This window comes from Fundulus heteroclitus, chromosome 16 (assembly GCF_011125445.2).
Source record: "Fundulus heteroclitus isolate FHET01 chromosome 16, MU-UCD_Fhet_4.1, whole genome shotgun sequence".
Lineage (NCBI taxonomy): Eukaryota > Metazoa > Chordata > Actinopteri > Cyprinodontiformes > Fundulidae > Fundulus > Fundulus heteroclitus.
In genome coordinates, this window is record NC_046376.1 from 3,432,422 (window position 1) to 3,450,835 (window position 18,414).

General features: G+C 42.2%; 1 protein-coding gene and 2 long non-coding RNA genes across 6 annotated transcripts in view; all 3 read left to right on the forward strand.

The window, feature by feature from the left end:
* LOC118566292 (apolipoprotein L3-like) overlaps window positions 1–15,038 on the forward strand; it is a 30,107-nt gene extending 15,069 nt beyond the window's left edge. For 3 of the 4 annotated variants that reach the window (XM_036147888.1, XM_036147889.1, XM_036147890.1), the window contains one exon: window positions 13,959–15,037. In XM_036147888.1, the coding sequence (XP_036003781.1) occupies window positions 13,960–14,925 (966 nt within the window). In that variant the 5' untranslated portion in view covers window position 13,959 and the 3' untranslated portion in view covers window positions 14,926–15,037. Of the gene's footprint in view, window positions 1–2,473; window positions 2,518–2,669; window positions 2,892–2,979; window positions 3,027–6,738; window positions 6,961–7,038; window positions 7,078–7,180; window positions 7,327–7,409; window positions 7,458–7,598; window positions 7,826–13,958 lie in introns of those variants that run through there. The other variant, XM_036147885.1, reaches the window with a different exon arrangement.
* Window positions 3,819–4,408, forward strand: LOC118566295. Its single transcript, XR_004932932.1, has 3 exons — window positions 3,819–3,906; window positions 3,995–4,038; window positions 4,287–4,408. It is a non-coding gene; the product is annotated as an uncharacterized LOC118566295 (long non-coding RNA).
* Window positions 5,853–6,581, forward strand: LOC118566294. The gene is made up of 4 exons (XR_004932931.1): window positions 5,853–5,940; window positions 6,029–6,072; window positions 6,321–6,450; window positions 6,539–6,581. It is a non-coding gene; the product is annotated as an uncharacterized LOC118566294 (long non-coding RNA).
* Window positions 15,039–18,414: the final 3,376 nt, after the last annotated feature.

Consider the following 18,414-nt stretch of genomic DNA (forward strand, 5'->3'; position numbering starts at 1 on the left):
GTTAAAGGGCCAACTCCTAGCTCCTGTGCCACTGTTGTCCCTGGTAGAAGTGGTTGAAGTAAGTTTTCCGGTAAAGCTTAAAACCTTTTGGGGATCACTTGATGTTAAACCCCTAGTTTGTTTGAGGCACTAGTGTTTATTAAATGGAAAAGAAAATGGGACAGAGAGACATGAAGCAAAGATCTGTCTCTCCATGAGGACTCAAGCACAGGACAGCTGCGTTGAGGACTGGTACCTCTAGACATGAGTCACGCTCCCTACCCTTGCTAAAACACTGCTAACAGATTCACTCTGCACTGGACTCATTTTTATTTAAAATTTTATTTAACCTCAGTCCAACCATTGCTATTGGTCAGAAATGTACATGTTCTGTGTCCTGGGACCCAATTTAATATATGGACACGAACAGGTTATTTAATAGGAAACCAGTCTGAAAGCTTACCATTACCTCTATGTCTGAGATACATTGAACAAAAGCTGGTCACCTCTGATACCTCTTTGATGGACTGGTGATATCTCCAGGGTAAACCCCATCTCTCACCCAACAACAGCTGGATGTCTCTTTTAAAGTGTGACCAACTATGAACTATCCTATTCTTTAAAACAGTCTTCATAACATATCATGAATGATGGCTCATGGGATTCTCCCAGTCAGGACCGTCATGCACTCCCAGGGCATGTCAACTGTATCTACTTACTCCCGACCTGGTTGTGGCGCGCCTGAGTCGGTGAGGCACCTGGTCAAAGAGTGCAGTGCTGCCGTAGACCAGTGGGCGCAGCCTGGCTCCTTACAATTCCCGTACTTACCAGTAAGGGAGGTTGAGCTCTTAATGGGGTGAGCTGCAACATACAAGCAGCAAAGAAAGATGTTGCCAATCATTAGCTCACCCTTGCACCCTTCAAAGACGCCATATAGACCTCCATGAACTTGCTGGTGAGGAAGCACAAGCAGATTCCCCCCGTGGTTGTGATCCAGATGGCAGAAGAAGAGCCTGCCAAAGCTGCAGGCTGCTGGCAGCAAAGAGAGGACACAGCCACAAAGAAGCATCGCCTCTGTGCCCATTCGGACGAAGGAGCCAGAGTCACACAGGAAAAGGTCAAAGCAGCAACGGTCTGGCTCTCCGGGTGTGGCAGGTGGGAAGGAGCATCAGGGTGGGGATCCCCTCTGAGCATCGAGACTGTTTGGAAGAATGGAGTGGCTATTTTAAATTGTTAAGGAATCACCACGCTCCTTTATAAATTTTAAACATCCAGTGTCACTTTGAACATTTTAAAACATCTTGATTATTTTACATGATCTGAGGTAGACATTTTGACCAAAATGTGGGAAAAGCTTTGGTCCCAGCTCCTCCCTTCTATATCCCCCAGCATGCCAGTCAACAAGCCATGCTTTTAAAGAATTTTTTTTTGTAATTGAGTTGGGAGTTAGCAGTAGTCCTGTTTTCTGCTCTTTGGGTTCTAGCATTTGAATTGGCAGGGAGATGGCCCAGATGTGATCATCAGCTGGTTGGCTGGTCTGAGGCTTCTTCATTTTGTTTATTTTGGTTAAGGCTCCCAACTCTTTTTTTATTGTTTCTTTAAAACTAACTTCAACCACTGCTATTAGTCAGAGCTTTAAATCTTCTCTGTCTTGTGACACTCGTTAAAGTATGGAACAAAACAGATTGATTAAAAAAACAAAATCCAGCCATAACCTTACAATTACCTTCCTGCCTGAGGTCATTGAAAAAACAAAAAACTCATACTTATGATTCCTAAAAAATGGTAAATACAGCTGTGGTGGACTGGTGACCTAACCAGCGTGTAAGCTAACCCATCACCTGTTGACTACTGGATATTGACCCCTGCTCATGAAATCCTCTCAGACTGGAGGATTATTTTAAGTAGCTCCTCTATTCAGGGGTCAGTACAGCAAGCCAGTACAACTTTCATTTAGACCTGACATATCTTAAGCCATATGCCTTTCCTGCCACAAGAGGAATTCAAACCCAAGTCTGACACTTTTTCAGAATCACCAAACTGTTTTTCTGGAGACCCTTATGGTACAATCCTCCTATATAATGCATAGTAAATTACCTCCAAGTGCACCCATCAAACCTTTCACCAATCCACAACTCCAACTTAGAAAAGATGGAAAGAAGGAGACAATCACCAACTCCACCACACACCAATCTTGTGCCGCCCTCAGCCTCTGTGGATATCATCGCCTCATCTGCAACAGTAAGACATCTTCACCACTCCTTTTACAACACATTCTCAAATCATTCCAGTTTCAGATACTAATCCCATTACCTCTCCTCCAGGATACTGATAAGAATCATTCACTCCACCAATTTCCTGCCAACTTCATTATCTGCATATATCCTCTCCTCCTCTGCACCAGTAAGAAACCATCACCCCATCTTTTACATCACATTCTCAACCCATTTCAGTTTCAGATAAAACCCAACTATGTCTCGCCTTAAATAGGACTCGGTTACCTGAGGGAGACTTCAGATTGTTCTGCTGACACAAGTGGTAATCAGATGCTCTTCTTCTGTTTATCATAGATTTCTTGAATTCTTAAATTTCTTGTTGCTGTCCCTCCCTTAAAGAAATCTGTTTTCTTTGTCAATGCTCAGACATTGGATTCCAACGTATTGTTATTCATCCTCTGTGTCTTTTTTCAGAACTCTCCTTAAGAACCTCTACACCGCTCCTCTGTCTGCTCTCCTGGCTCAAGTGCTCCTCGATAACTCATCACTCTCTCACCACCTGCCAGTCCACCCTCCAACATTTTGCCGATCCACAACGTCCACTAGGAAAAGAAGGACCGAAGGAGACAATTATTAACTCCACCAATCTCCTGACCAAACTCAGCCTCAGTGGATATCCTGACTTCCTCTGCACCAGTACGACACTGTCTCCCCTCCTTCTACAACCTGTTCTCAACCCATTTCAGTTTCAGATACTAACCCACCTATGTCTCACCTTAAATAGGACCGAGTTTCCTGAGGGAGACTTCAGATGTTCTGCTCACACAAGTGGTAATCAGACACTACTCTTCTGTGTATCATGGACTTCTTGAAATCTTACATTTCTTGTTGCTGTCCCTCCCTTAGAGAAATCTGTTTGTCTTTGTCAATTCTCAGACATTGGATTCCAACGTATTGTTATTGTTATGTGTCTTTTTTCAGAACTCTCCTTAAGAACCTCTACACCGATCCTCTGTCTGCTCTCCTGGCTCAAGTGCTCCTCGATAACTCATCGCTCTCTCACCACCTGCCAGTCCACCCTCCAACATTTTGCCGATCCACAACGTCCACTAGGAAAAGAAGGACCGAAGGAGACAATAGTTAACTCCACCAATCTCCTGACCAAACTCAGCCTCAGTGGATATGCTCACTTCCTCTGCACTAGTATGACACTGTCTCCTCTCCTTCTACAACCTGTTCTCAACCCATTTCAGTTTCAGATACTAACCCACCTATGTCTCACCTTAAATAGGACCGAGTTTCCTGAGGGAGACTTCAGATGTTCTGCTCACACAAGTGGTAATCAGGCACTACTCTTCTGTGTATCATAGATTTCTTGAATTCCTACATTTCTTGTTGCTGTCCCTCCCTTAGAGAAATCTGTTTTTATTGTCGATGGTCAGACATTGGATTCCAACGTATTGTTATTCATTCCCTGTGTCTTTTTCCGAACTCTCCTAAAGAACCTCTACACCGCTCCTCTGTCTGCTCTCCTGGCTCAAGGGCTCCTCGATAACTCATCGCTCTCTCACCACCTGCCAGTTCACCCTCCAACATTTAGCCGATACACAATTTCCACTAGGAAACGAAGGACCAAAGGAGACAATCATTAACTCCACCAATCTCCTGACCAACCTCAGCCTCAGTGGATATCCTCACTTCCTCTGCACAAGTACGACACTGTCTCTCCTCCTTCTACAACCTGTTCTCAACCCATTTCAGTTTCAGATACTAACCCACCTATGTCTCACCTTAAAGAGGACGGAGTTTCCTGAGGGACACTTCAGATGTTCTGCTCAGACAAGTGGTAATCAGACACTGCTCTTCTGTGTATCATGGACTTCTTGAAATCTTACATTTCTTGTTGCTGTCCCTCCCTTAGAGAAATCTGTTTGTCTTTGTCATTTCTCAGACATTGGATTCCAACGTATTGTTATTCATGTCCTGTGTCTTTTTTCAGAGCTCTCCTTAAGAACCTCTACACCACTCCTCTGTCTGCTCTCCTGGCTCAAGTGCTCCACGATAACTCATCACTCTCTCACCACCTGCCAGTCCACCCTCCAACATTTTGCCAATCCACAACGTCCACAAGGAAAAGAAGGACCGAAGGAGACAATTATTAACTCCACCAATCTCCTGACCAAACTCAGCCTCAGTGGATATCCTCACTTCCTCTGCACAGTACGACACTGTCTCCCCTCCTTCTACAACCTGTTCTCAACCCATTTCAGTTTCAGATACTAACCCACCTATGTCTCACCTTAAATAGGACCGAGTTTCCTGAGGGAGACTTCAGATGTTCTGCTCACACAAGTGGTAATCAGACACTACTCTTCTGTGTATCATGGACTTCTTGAAATCTTACATTTCTTGTTGCTGTCCCTCCCTTAGAGAAATCTGTTTGTCTTTGTCAATTCTCAGACATTGGATTCCAACGTATTGTTATTGTTATGTGTCTTTTTTCAGAACTCTCCTTAAGAACCTCTACACCGCTCCTCTGTCTGCTCTCCTGGCTCAAGTGCTCCTTGATAACTCATCGCTCTCTCACCACCTGCCAGTCCACCCTCCAACATTTTGCCGATCCACAACGTCCACTAGCAAAAGAAGGACCGAAGGAGACAATAGTTAACTCCACCAATCTCCTGACCAAACTCAGCCTCAGTGGATATGCTCACTTCCTCTGCACTAGTATGACACTGTCTCCTCTCCTTCTACAACCTGTTCTCAACCCATTTCAGTTTCAGATACTAACCCACCTATGTCTCACCTTAAATAGGACCGAGTTTCCTGAGGGAGACTTCAGATGTTCTGCTCACACAAGTGGTAATCAGGCACTACTCTTCTGTGTATCATAGATTTCTTGAATTCCTACATTTCTTGTTGCTGTCCCTCCCTTAGAGAAATCTGTTTTTATTGTCGATGGTCAGACATTGGATTCCAACGTATTGTTATTCATTCCCTGTGTCTTTTTTCCGAACTCTCCTAAAGAACCTCTACACCGCTCCTCTGTCTGCTCTCCTGGCTCAAGGGCTCCTCGATAACTCATCGCTCTCTCACCACCTGCCAGTTCACCCTCCAACATTTAGCCGATACACAACTTCCACTAGGAAACGAAGGACCAAAGGAGACAATCATTAACTCCACCAATCTCCTGACCAAACTCAGCCTCAGTGGATATGCTCACTTCCTCTGCACTAGTATGACACTGTCTCCTCTCCTTCTACAACCTGTTCTCAACCCATTTCAGTTTCAGATACTAACCCACCTATGTCTCACCTTAAATAGGACCGAGTTTCCTGAGGGAGACTTCAGATGTTCTGCTCACACAAGTGGTAATCAGGCACTACTCTTCTGTGTATCATAGATTTCTTGAATTCCTACATTTCTTGTTGCTGTCCCTCCCTTAGAGAAATCTGTTTTTATTGTCGATGGTCAGACATTGGATTCCAACGTATTGTTATTCATTCCCTGTGTCTTTTTTCCGAACTCTCCTAAAGAACCTCTACACCGCTCCTCTGTCTGCTCTCCTGGCTCAAGTGCTCCACGATAACTCATCACTCTCTCACCACCTGCCAGTTCACCCTCCAACATTTAGCCGATACACAATTTCCACTAGGAAACGAAGGACCAAAGGAGACAATCATTAACTCCACCAATCTCCTGACCAACCTCAGCCTCAGTGGATATCCTCACTTCCTCTGCACAAGTACGACACTGTCTCTCCTCCTTCTACAACCTGTTCTCAACCCATTTCAGTTTCAGATACTAACCCACCTATGTCTCACCTTAAAGAGGACGGAGTTTCCTGAGGGACACTTCAGATGTTCTGCTCAGACAAGTGGTAATCAGACAATGCTCTTCTGTGTATCATGGACTTCTTGAAATCTTACATTTCTTGTTGCTGTCCCTCCCTTAGAGAAATCTGTTTGTCTTTGTCATTTCTCAGACATTGGATTCCAACGTATTGTTATTCATGACCTGTGTCTTTTTTCAGAGCTCTCCTTAAGAACCTCTACACCACTCCTCTGTCTGCTCTCCTGGCTCAAGTGCTCCACGATAACTCATCACTCTCTCACCACCTGCCAGTCCACCCTCCAACATTTTGCCAATCCACAACGTCCACAAGGAAAAGAAGGACCGAAGGAGACAATTATTAACTCCACCAATCTCCTGACCAACCTCAGCCTCAGTGTATATCTTCACTTCCTCTGCACAAGTACGACACTGTCTCCCCTCCTTCTACAACCTGTTCTCAACCCATTTCAGTTTCAGATACTAACCCACCTATGTCTCACCTTAAATAGGACCGAGTTTCCTGAGGGAGACTTCAGATGTTCTGCTCACACAAGTGGTAATCAGACATTACTCTTCTGTATATCATGGACTTCTTGAAATTTTACATTTCTTGTTGCTGTCCCTTCCTTAGAGAAATCTGTTTGTCTTTGTCGATTCTCAGACATTGGATTCCAACGTATTTTTATTCATTCCCTGTCTCTTTTTTCAGAACTCTCCTTAAGAACCTCTACACCACTCCTCTCTCTGCTCTCCTGGCTCAAGTGCTCCTCGATAACTCGTTGCTCTCTCACCACCTGCCAGTTCACCCTCCAACATTTTGCCGATCCACAACTTCCACTAGGAAAAGAAGGACCGAAGGAGACAATCATTAACTCCACCAATCTCCTGACCAAGCTCAGCCTCAGTGGATATCCTCACTTCCTCTGCACCAGTACGACACTGTCTCCCCTCCTTCTACAAACCAATTTCCCTTTCGGATACAAACCCACCTATGTCTCATCTTAAATAGGACTGGGTTTCCCCAAAGGAGTCTTCACATTTACAAGAGGTAATCAAAATATCTTCTTCAGTGTAACTAAGATTCCTGAGTTGTTACATTTCCTTTTGCTGTATCTCATTAATATAAATCTGTTTTCCTTCTCAATGCTCAGATAATTGATTCTAAAGTACTGACTTCCATTCTCTGCGTCTGTTCTGAGAAATCTCCTTAAGAACCTCCACACCGCTCCTCTGACCGCACTCCTGCCTGTACATCCTCCAAAGTTGGTTTCACCAATCAAAAACTTCAAGGACAAAAGTAGACAATCACAAAGTTTTACAACACATTTTACACCAATTTCAGTTTCAGGTAGAAACTTACTTTCCTCTCCCATGAAATAGGACCAAGTTTCTGGAGGCAGATGCCAGGTTGTTGTCCTCACACATGAGGTAATCAGGCTCTCTTCCTCTTTGTGTCTAAGATTTATGGGGTTCTTACACTTATCTTTGCACTCTCTCCTTACCAAAAATATGCTCCCTTTGTCATTTAACGGTTATTCGAGTCCAACAAATTGTTTGTTGTTCTTTTAGTCTGTTTGAAGAACTCTCCCTAAGACTCTCCACACCACTCCTCTGGCCACCCTCCTGACTCAAAGGCTCATCTGTAACTTATTGGTCACTCACCTCCTGGTGCACTCTCCATCGTCCAAACATCCAACCTTGAAGAGAAGGACAGAAGGAGACAATAACTAATTCAACCAATCATCAATCTGTTGCCAACCTCAGTCTCTGCTGATGAGTTCACCACCTGTGCACCAGTAAGAAACCAACTCCACTTCTTTAACAACAAATTCTAGACCCATTTCTGTTTCAGACAGTAACACACTAACCTCTCCCCTAGTGCCGTCCTGGATTCTTGATCTAAAACAAGAAGAATCATCTCACTGTGCAGATTTACTAATAAACCTTTCAAACTTTCCTTTGGTTTCTGTGATTACTACCTGCAAGAGATTTTTATTTTGTCAGGAACATGACATAAGCGGGTCGAGAAGATGGATGGATGGATGGGTGGATGGATGGATGGATGGATGAGGTGGCCTTTCTGAAATATTACATAAGACTGATAATATTAAATATGACTTATAAAAATAAGTCAAGATAGTCAAATTTCAAGCCAGAACCAGAAAAATAATGCATTCAAATTCTGTTGCATCTTTCTCTAAAGGGTAGGGGTAACAAACCGACCATGGGAGCGATGCTGAAGGTCATTAATAATGTAGATGGTTTTGTGAACACACTGTTAATGGGTGATCTCCAGAAGAATGGAGAGAGGAGAACAAATGACTTCTCTCTAGGTATTGACAATCTTTGTCCACTGATTTCTCTCCAGCAGTTTATAGCTTGAGAACCAGAAATTGAGACCATAGGGGAGGACAGACTCCCGCTATAGAAGGTCCTGAGTTGATGACTTGTTAGAACCTGCCTATGTTGGAGGCTAATTGTCCAGGTGAAGCATCTTAACAACAGCTTTTTGAAAAAGGTCAGATTGTTGTCTTGGTGAGCTTGTGAATGTGTCCTTAAAGCCAAGGCAGTTCAGCTGGCAGGTTTTTGTAAATACTTCAAACTCCGACATTCTTTCATTGGTACATGCCAACAGACATCCACCACTTTTCCAGAACCTGTCAGAACCCTCATGTTTGAACAACATCTGTTGTTTTTTACACTAACAGATCGACAAACGTGTTCATCACTGCTCTCCTGCAAACACTACACATTTAGATCAAACTAAAATATAGGAATGTGTAGTTTTATTGGTTATGATTGAACCTGTAATACAATACTCCAACAGAAGCTGAAGAAGAACAAACCTTATTATCATTGTACAGGATACAACAAAATTTTATTTTGCAGCATCTCTTTTTAGCCATATTTTACAGCATATGAAATACTTGGCTCATCCAGCCCTAACTCGGCACACTTCCTTCTCTCCATAGATCTATAGGTGTGCAAAAGCTAGGACCTTCCTAGAGCTGCTTCTGGTTACCAACTTGCTAACCTTCTGACCCCTGTAGCTCCCCTTATATTTGGAGGGCCTTTTAAGAACCTTTTAAAGGACGAAGTGTAAAAAATTACAACCCTACACGTGCATCACATTCCCCGCAGCGCATGTTTATTCTGGAGTCCCAGTGGAGGCCAAAGCCATAAGGTTTTACCCTTTGTGGCACCAATGATGGAGCTACCGGGTTGAACATTGGCTCCCGTTTCCTTCTGCCCTTTTCAATGGTGTAAAGTACATCTGGGTTGGTCACTGCAGTGCAAAGCAGTGAGCTCAAACACATTAGATTTTCGAGGCCTTCGGTTTCCTCATGACTCTCTATTCAAAAGCATTGCTGGTGCTCATTAGGTACACTTTATGGCCTAATCAAATCAACCTTAGTCTTTAAGTCTTATTGCGGGTTGGACCATCAGGACCTAAGTGGTCTCGTTTGACCGTCTGATCCGGCCCTTTCCGACAGTACCAAGCTTGCATATAAAAAGTTTCTTACGCCGAGCAAGACCCCCATACTCACTCCATTTCTGCACACGTTTCCTAATAGTGATTTTTCACTCAAACTTCAAACTTGGCCTCTGAAGCAGCCAGAGACTCCAATTTCACAAGACACGTTACTCTGGTAGCCTAGAACATGAAATTCTTGGTAACTCTAGATTAAGTTGAATTTATTCAGATCTCATTTTTGCAGCAATGTGTCCAGTGGTGTCAAAATGAAATACAGCAATGTGTGGTTTTATTGCTTAGGATTCAACCTTTTATACAATACTCCAGCAGAAACTGAAGAAGAAGAAACATTATTATAATTTTCAGGATACAACTAAATTTAATTTGGCAGCAACTCTTTTTGTTTGTATCAATGTCAACCTGATATAGTTGATGCATGTTGTTTGTTATATAGTCTGTTTTAATGCAAGTTACAAAAAATAATTGTGCCACAGTTTGGTTATTTATTGGACTGGGTGCGATAGCAGTAGGTATTAGTTTCCCAGCCATGGGTGAAAAGCTATGTCTGTTGTGTTGGTGTGAGCTCGCATGACTCTGAGTCTGGCAGATGAACGGCTGCTGAACGGAGGTTCCTGGCTGGGTAAGGTCATCCCGGATCTTTGTGGCCTTTCAGTGGAGATGGTTCAAGCAGATCTTTAGGCGTGGGACCGTGGAGCCGAGGATCCACTCAGCAGTCTTGATGACCACTGCAGTTGTTTGTTGTTGGATGCAGTGCAGCTGGCGTACCACCATCTACATCCACGGGTCAGGACGCTCTCTACTGTGTAGAAATAAACCTTTCTTAAAATGCAGTTCAGGGGCCATACAAAGTCAGTAAAGGGACAGCAAATGCCCCTGGGCCACACTGTGGACACACCTGCATTAGACCATGAAAGGCAACAAAAAACAGATCTATGGTCAGTTTTCTACACCAGCAGTGAAATGTGTATATATATATATATATATATATATATATATATATATATATATATATATATATATATATATATATATATATATATACACAATGAAACAATTGCTTGTATTTTTACAACAGAATACAAGATCGTTCTTTTTTTACATTAAATTCATAATGTTTTATGTTGAATTCTCAGGCGCACGTAGTCCACTGCATTGGACATATCTGTAACTTCATGAAATAACGTAAAAAAAGAAAAAGCAAAAAAAAGTTTTAAATTTTTTTTCATGTCCTAAGAAGAATAGAAATACTTGAGAAAAAAATCTTGACAAAGGCTTTCATATGTCATGCATCAGAGGGTTAATACAATTGTACTTTATATTTTTTACTAAAACCTCTGTAACTTTGGTTTAGCTTATCTGAGCTGCACATGTAATGTTTACATATTTATCTAGGCTTTCTGAAAGTTTTTAACTTTATTCATTTTCTAAAAGGTTCGTATACTTTATAATGCAGAAAAAACTGGTGAGGGAGCTAAAATCCTCTATTTTATGTTCCATCCTCATATTCTCTGAAACTATAGCAGCTGCTGTGATAATTAGACTTGTGAGGGAATCTCCTTATTTGACTATTTCTAAAACCAAAATTATTTAAATGGAGGTTGTAGTTGTTGAATAAAATGTAATAAGATTTAAGTCATTGTGTCATTTTAAGCAAAAATTCAGAAACAAGGCCTCTGAGGGCCTCTTTAACAGGTTAAAGTTCAACTTTAGAAGCATCAATAAAACAGATGAACTGATGAGCTCCGTCTTCCTTTTTCAGGGTTTCTTTTAAAACATTTAAATAAAGGTCAGCGCCGTGTTTAACCTTAAAGCCAAACTGCTTTTCCTTTCAGTGGATCAAATCATTTATTGTAAATTTCCAGATTATTTCTAGTGCCTTTAACACAACGCTAACCTGTTGTTTTCCAAACTACCCACTTTTCCTGCTTTATCCTTAATAACTGGAACCAGCAGGAAAGTCAGCAGTGGAAGCAAATCAGGGAGTGTGAAGCAGATAGATAGACTATTGACTATTGAGGTCTCCTCTGTAAAATGATCATTAAAGCTCCAGAGCAACTGCACCAAGCACTGATACACACTGGGTCTGGTTTTGATGGTCAACGGTCAATGATAATGACGCACTGCCCACTCGCTGCCAGAAGGTGGCGCTGTTGATCCATTCAGGCTGAGCTGCAGATCCATGTGTGGATTTCTTTGAAGAACAGGATGTCAAGTCAAGGAGGAGGAGGGCGTGCTGGGACAAGCAGGTCGGCCAGAGGTGGATTGGCACCTGAAATATTAAGATTTTTTTTTTCACATCAAACAGTTTCAAATAAATAAGGTTCTGCTGAAATTAATCTGTGAAGGTCTGCTCTCTGGCCCGGTCCAACAGGGACTCAGCTGCTGAGCCTCAGGCTGGGTTCTGGTTTTCTGCAGGTGTGTTCAGCTCAGTGGGGGGAAAAAACTCCCTGTACTGATTTCAGATCAGCTCTGAGCCTGAACATGTTCCAGTTTTCAGGACATAACCCTGGGTTCTCCAGAACCATGCTGGACTCAGATCAGGAGGGTTGTCTGTGTTCTGGAGGTGTCGTTTACGTCTAAGTTCACCTCAGTCGAGAGGTTTAGGGCTACTTTTACTACATTTTCATATCTCAAACTGATTGTTTTTATTCACCTGTCATGTCCAGCTTCAGCTTGAAGCAGAATAGTGCTCTGGTTTCTGTAGTTGTGGCAAACATATTTGCTTTACCAAGGGAGATGTTTTACCTACAAATCTTCCCCTGACATCCAACACTTGTGATTTACTTTATTCCTGTTGCGGCGGGGCAGCCAGTGCCACACATCATTAACCTAAGCCTGCCGAAGAGGCAAAGAAAGGGCGAGAGCCCCACCCACATCACGGTGCAGCACAGTGGGCACACCAAGGGCCTCCTTAGCAGCTGACCAGCCGTGCCTCACAGCCCCCCTCCTGCCCTACAATATTGAGTGCATGAGACGCTCGAGTGTAATCTCAAACTTATTTTTAATTGTTGATAAGGTGAAGCTTCCTAGTCTTTCCATCACTTTTTGGTTCCTCTTAGTTCTAATGGTTCAGTAACTCGTGAAGCATCCAGTGGGACTTGAAACACTAAAAACATGGAAAGCAACTTTTTCTGTGCGGGAAGTCGGTATAGAGAGCTCGCCACCATTGTCATTAAAAATGAACCCTAAATGCCATCACTTTACATCAATCAGGAATGATGCTACTATTTTTTAAATTAAATTTCATTATATGGTTTTTGTATTTTAGGGTTCTAATTTGTTAACTATGTTTGTAAACCTTACATTATGTTGCTTCGTTTTATATAATCAAAAGCCCAGTTAGTGGCAGACATTGTAAATTAGCTTATGATAATTAATTAATACTGTACATAATAGTAGAAGGAGCTGGAGGCGGATGCTGTTCAGCTGGACAGCATGAACAAAGGAGCGAAGATCTCCAGCTTGGTGGGCAGCTCAGTGGGAGCAGTGGGAGGCGTGCTCTCCATCGTTGGCTTGGCGTTGATTCCAGTCACAGCTGGAGCGTCTCTAGCCCTCACCATGACTGGTATCGGGATGGGAGTAACCAGCGGAGGTCAACAGCATCGTCACCACCGCCACGGAGATAGGCGTTAACCGTACGCACCAAAAGAACGCCAACAAAGTCTTGCAGAGCTTCATGGAGGACGTGATGAAACTGCAGGATTGCCTGGAAGAGGTTATGCAACAAGCGGTTGCCAAAATGGAGACAAGCCGGCTAGGTGTAGCTCTGGGGGTCGGCAAAATTGTTTGTAAAGTTGGAACAGTTGGGAGAAGCATAGATGCAATTCGTTGATCTAGCCTCCGCTGCTAAACTACAAAAAGTGAAGAAGTCGTCTCCAGTGCTGGTAAAGTGGTGGCTCAGGAATCAGGATAGCATATAATAATAGCAGTAATATCATCTTTATTGTCATTGAAACATACATTGAAACATACATTACAACGAAATTTGTTCTCTGCATTTATCCCATCCCCTTGGGGAGCAGTGGGCTGCCATGTGCGGCGCCCGGGAGCAATCTGGGGTAAAGGGTCTTGCTCAGGGACCCAGAGTGCAGGCAATGGGGATCGAACCGAGTACTTGTGTCCTTCTCTGAGTGCAAGCATACTGCTCTAACCACTAGGCCAACACTCCCTGTACACTGAGATGCAGCTTGGTAGGCAATTTGGGGTTAAGTGCCTTGCCCAGGGGCACATCGACATGTGGCAAGGGGAAGCTGGAATCGAACCCACAACCTTCTGATTGCCAGACGACTACTCAACATGACAGAAAGTTAAATAAAATCTTGCATGGATAGCTTTGAATCACGAGTTTTACACTGAATGTTTTCAGGGTTTCTGTTATTCTGTGTTCTCCCTGTAATCCATTCTTTCTTACTATCTTCATTTCATCCTCTCAGGATGGACCCAGACTTTCGAACGGTGTTCCTGTTTCAGGAGGATTCGTATCATGACTTCATAAAGGAGTTTAACGAGCGTCAGCCGAGGATGTCGGACTTCCTGAAGGAGCTGGGGGCGGATGCTGTTCAGCTGGACAGCATGAACAAAGGAGCGAAGATCTCCAGCGTGGTGGGCAGCTCAGTGGGAGCAGTGGGAGGCGTGCTCTCCATCGTTGGCTTGGCGTTGATTCCAGTCACAGCTGGAGCGTCTCTAGCCCTCACCATGACTGGAATCGGGATGGGAGTAACCAGCGGAGTCAACAGCATCGTCACCACCGCCACGGAGATAGGCGTTAACCGTACGCACCAAAAGAACGCCAACAAAGTCTTGCAGAGCTTCATGGAGGACGTGATGAAACTGCAGGATTGCCTGGAAGAGGTTATGCAACAAGCGGTTGCCAAAATGGAGACAAGCGGGCTAGGTGTAGCTCTGGGGGTCGGCAAAATTGTTTGTAAAGTTGGAACAGTTGGGAGAAGCATAGATGCAATTGTTGATCTAGCCTCCGCTGCTAAACTACTAAAAAGTGAAGAGGTCGTCTCCAGTGCTGGTAAAGTGGTGGCTCAGGAATCAGGAGCGCTGCGTAGCATTCCCAGGTTGGCCTCCGACGTCCCAGATGTCGGTCAGGCAGCCGTCAAAGGATCTCTTGCTGCCTCCCAAACGGCCAGGGCCGGTCTGATCGCGGTCAACGCGCTCTTCCTCGGCATGGACATCTTCTTCATCTGCAAGGACAGCATCAGTCTGGCCAAAGGCAGCGAGTCAGAGGTGTCGCAGTTCATCAGAGCCAGAGCTGCGCTGTGGAGCTCCCAGATGGATTCATGGAAGAAGATCCACGACTCTCTGGACGATGGCCTGCCGACATCGGGGAAGAAGGAAGCTGTGCTGGAAACGCCTTTCTATCCCGAGGCTGAGACGGAGAAACAGAAATGAGAGCAAACGTTTGCTTTGAAGGAGTGGATGAAAAACACTGGTACCACCGGCTAATTTAAGATAATTACAAACACGATCAAATAAAAGTAAATATTGTGTCACTTTTAAAACAATGATGAAAGATTAAAATTAAACTCTACAGTCACAAATGTAGCTTCAACCATTTCAAGCTGGTCGTAAATCTACTGATCTAATTGACTATTTCTATTCTTTTTTGCAAGAGGATTATTGTTTACATTTTTAGCCCATTTCAAAAAAATCGATGTTCATTTTGTTCTACACGTTTGACCTGATAATAAATTAAAAACATAAACAGCATAACTATAATTCATCTCTTAGAAAAAAATCCTGCAGCATCAAATAATTAAAGGGTTTCAGAAGCACTTTTGTATGTTTTTAAACTTAAATGGCACTAATGCAGATGGGCTGCATGGTGGTAGCACAGCTGCTCTGCAGCAAGATGGTCCTGGGTCCAAACCCTGGTACCACGTTCTCCCAGTAAAAGTGTGGGTTCTCTCTGGGTACTCCAGTTTCCTCCCTGTAGATGGTTGTTTGTTCTGTGTCTGTGTGGCTCTGTGATGGACTGGCCACTTCTCTAGGTTTTAATTCACCTCTCCCAGGTACATACGATGGATGGATGTTAATGCAAAGAAACACTTTATTTTTATGAGATCTGCACCTAGTTTTCATCACTGTCGTGTTGAGAGATATTAAACATGTACTCCTTGTCCTGTAATTTATCCTGAAAATTTTCTTCTGTAATGTTTTGTATGTATGTTGTTTTGTGCATCCCTTCTACGAATCAATAAAGCCTAATTTCAATAAATGTGAAATTAAAATTAAAAATATCTGAATAAAATGGCTTCATAACCTGTTTGTATGGAACCGGTCAACGAAGATTCTTGTAATGCTGGGGTGAAGATGAATGGCTCATATAAGTCTGCAGGCCCGTTAAAATGCAGTTTTGTAATGTATTGACATGAGACCAGGATAAATAATTAGAAAATGCTTTTCATGGATAATATGACGTGTATAATTTTTAATCCATGTGACAAACAAACAAATCTGACACTTCGTTTGGGCTCTTTTAGAAATTACACAAGACTCTTTGCCAGAAACGTTAAACTCATTTTAGAAAACATTTTAAGTTAAACATATAAAATAGCCTCCAATGTACTCTTCCATAAACATGTACCCCTAAAACAGTTCCTGCTTAAACTCACTATTGTTTATTTCAATGCACTTTAGCAACATCTTTATGTCTTTAAGAGTATGGCTATAACAATGTAAAATTAAATCCACGCTGAAAGATTTTACCCAATGCCTAAATTTGACTGCATCAAATTTAAATAGTTGTTTTTTACCCCCTCTTCATCTGGTCCCTTCCTGTGACCTCAGCTCTAACAGGAAGCTATAATTACAGGAAGTGAGGTAACACTAAGGTAAGTTCACCAAAATAAAATGCACAAGTTAAATGATCAAACAATAAATACAAACTGGAACTGTGAATTGATTTAAACTAAGATGTTGTAGTAAATAATCTGTAGAAATGCAAAACATACACAAACCTGGGATAGGATACGTTTGCAGACTATAAACTAAATAAAATATGGCTAAATTAAAACAAGAATTTTACCTAAAATTATATAAACTGAGGCAAATAGTGTTCTCACCCACTTTGTCAGACTCGTTAAAAGTCCTCCTCACTAAATTTGTTTCAATTTAGGAGCTCTCATAAGGCCTGAGATGCTTTGTGAATAACTTTTATTTTACCAAAGTAAAATTCTAGGAATTCGGGAAATTCTAAGATTTTGCCTAAAATTATATCACTAAAAGCTACTTTTAGTCTTGGGAATCTTTATGAATACAGACACTCCTCACTACTCTAAACATTATTTTCACTTTAGGAGCTCTCTTAAGGCTTAGGTTGCTTTGTGAATAACTTTTAACTTACCGAGGTAAAATTCTAAGAAATATATTTAGGAGTCTTTTTGAATACGGGCAGAGGTCTATAGCTCACAGGGAGTTAACTGACTCTTCCTCTCTAATGTTGACTGCTGCAAATATAAATTCATTAAACATGACTGCCATGAAGCGCATTGCTTTGCAGGGGACGGTGGCCAGGATCAGTTTTAAAGGCAGGCTGTTCATAGGAAGAATGTGAGAGCAGAGAAACTGGTCCTCTCAACAGAAATAATTTAAATGACTGTAGTCTCTGATCCTAAGCTTCAGGTACATCCCTCTGGAAAGTGACCTCAGGGAAGCTGCAGGATTCTAAATATCCCTGTTAACATGAAACCCCCTTGGGATTCCACAGAAGAGCTTGGTATAGTTCCTAGAGAGAGGGATGTCTGTATGTCCATCATAGGGGTTTTCTAATCTGTCAAACTAACCTTGGGAAATAAGAGACAATGGATGGAAAGATAGATGTTGGATAGATTTTTCTAACTGACTTATTTGTGATTCCATGTCAAATTAATTTGAACAGCATTAACTAGCAAGATGGGGCCACAATCAAAAGACAAAGACATTGGAATATTACATTCATCTTTGTTTGTTTTTTTGAGTTTATTTTTACAGTCACAAAATACATATTTCCATAACAGATACACAAAAACAATAAAAAAGTGAACTAAAAAAGTTCAGAAGCAAAAGCTTATATGCCCAAATCTACAATTTGCATTACTTTGCTAGATGCATTTAATATTCAAGAAAAGAAAATACTGAGAAAAAATAAAATTAAAATGATGCCTCCTAACCTCTTGCTGACGAGGTTGCAATATTCTCTAATCAGTATATTTCTTAATATGGAAAATAAGGTTCAGAAGATTAAGACTCAGTAAAACTTTCCTTAGTTGAAATGTTAATACTGTGAAAATGCTATTATGGAGAGAATGAACAAAATCGCAGGAGAAGAGTTTTCCCCAAGGAAAAAAAGAAAATCACAATTTAGATGAAATAAGATAGAAGCTCTTACTGGTCAAATGAATTTTTTTTTTCATTTTATTTCCATTTCTTTGGCTTGTTATTGGATGAGAATTGTCTATAAAGCCACAATGTTCTTAAATTAGAATTGCTGAGAAAAACATGGTCAGGAAAACATAAAAAAATCAATAAAATTACTATGTTCATGGAAAAAATTGCCTCCCACAACGTGTCAAGCGACGCCTCCCACAACGTGTCAAGCGACGCCTCCCACAACGTGTCAAGCGACGCCTCCCACAACGTGTCAAGCGACGCCTCCCACAACGTGTCAAGCGACGCCTCCCACCACGTGTCATCCTAGGCTTGTACTCTTAAATAAAGGTTCTTTTAATTCATCTCGTTTTGTGACACTTCATTTCCCTGCTACTCCCGGCTTAGCAATGTGGCACCTGTGCATAGGGATACCATGTAAATCTCTCACTCCACCTGCCACACAATTACTGGACAATCTGGTCTTAAACAGCCACACTTTGGTCAACAAATAAAAAATTTCTGCAATGTACA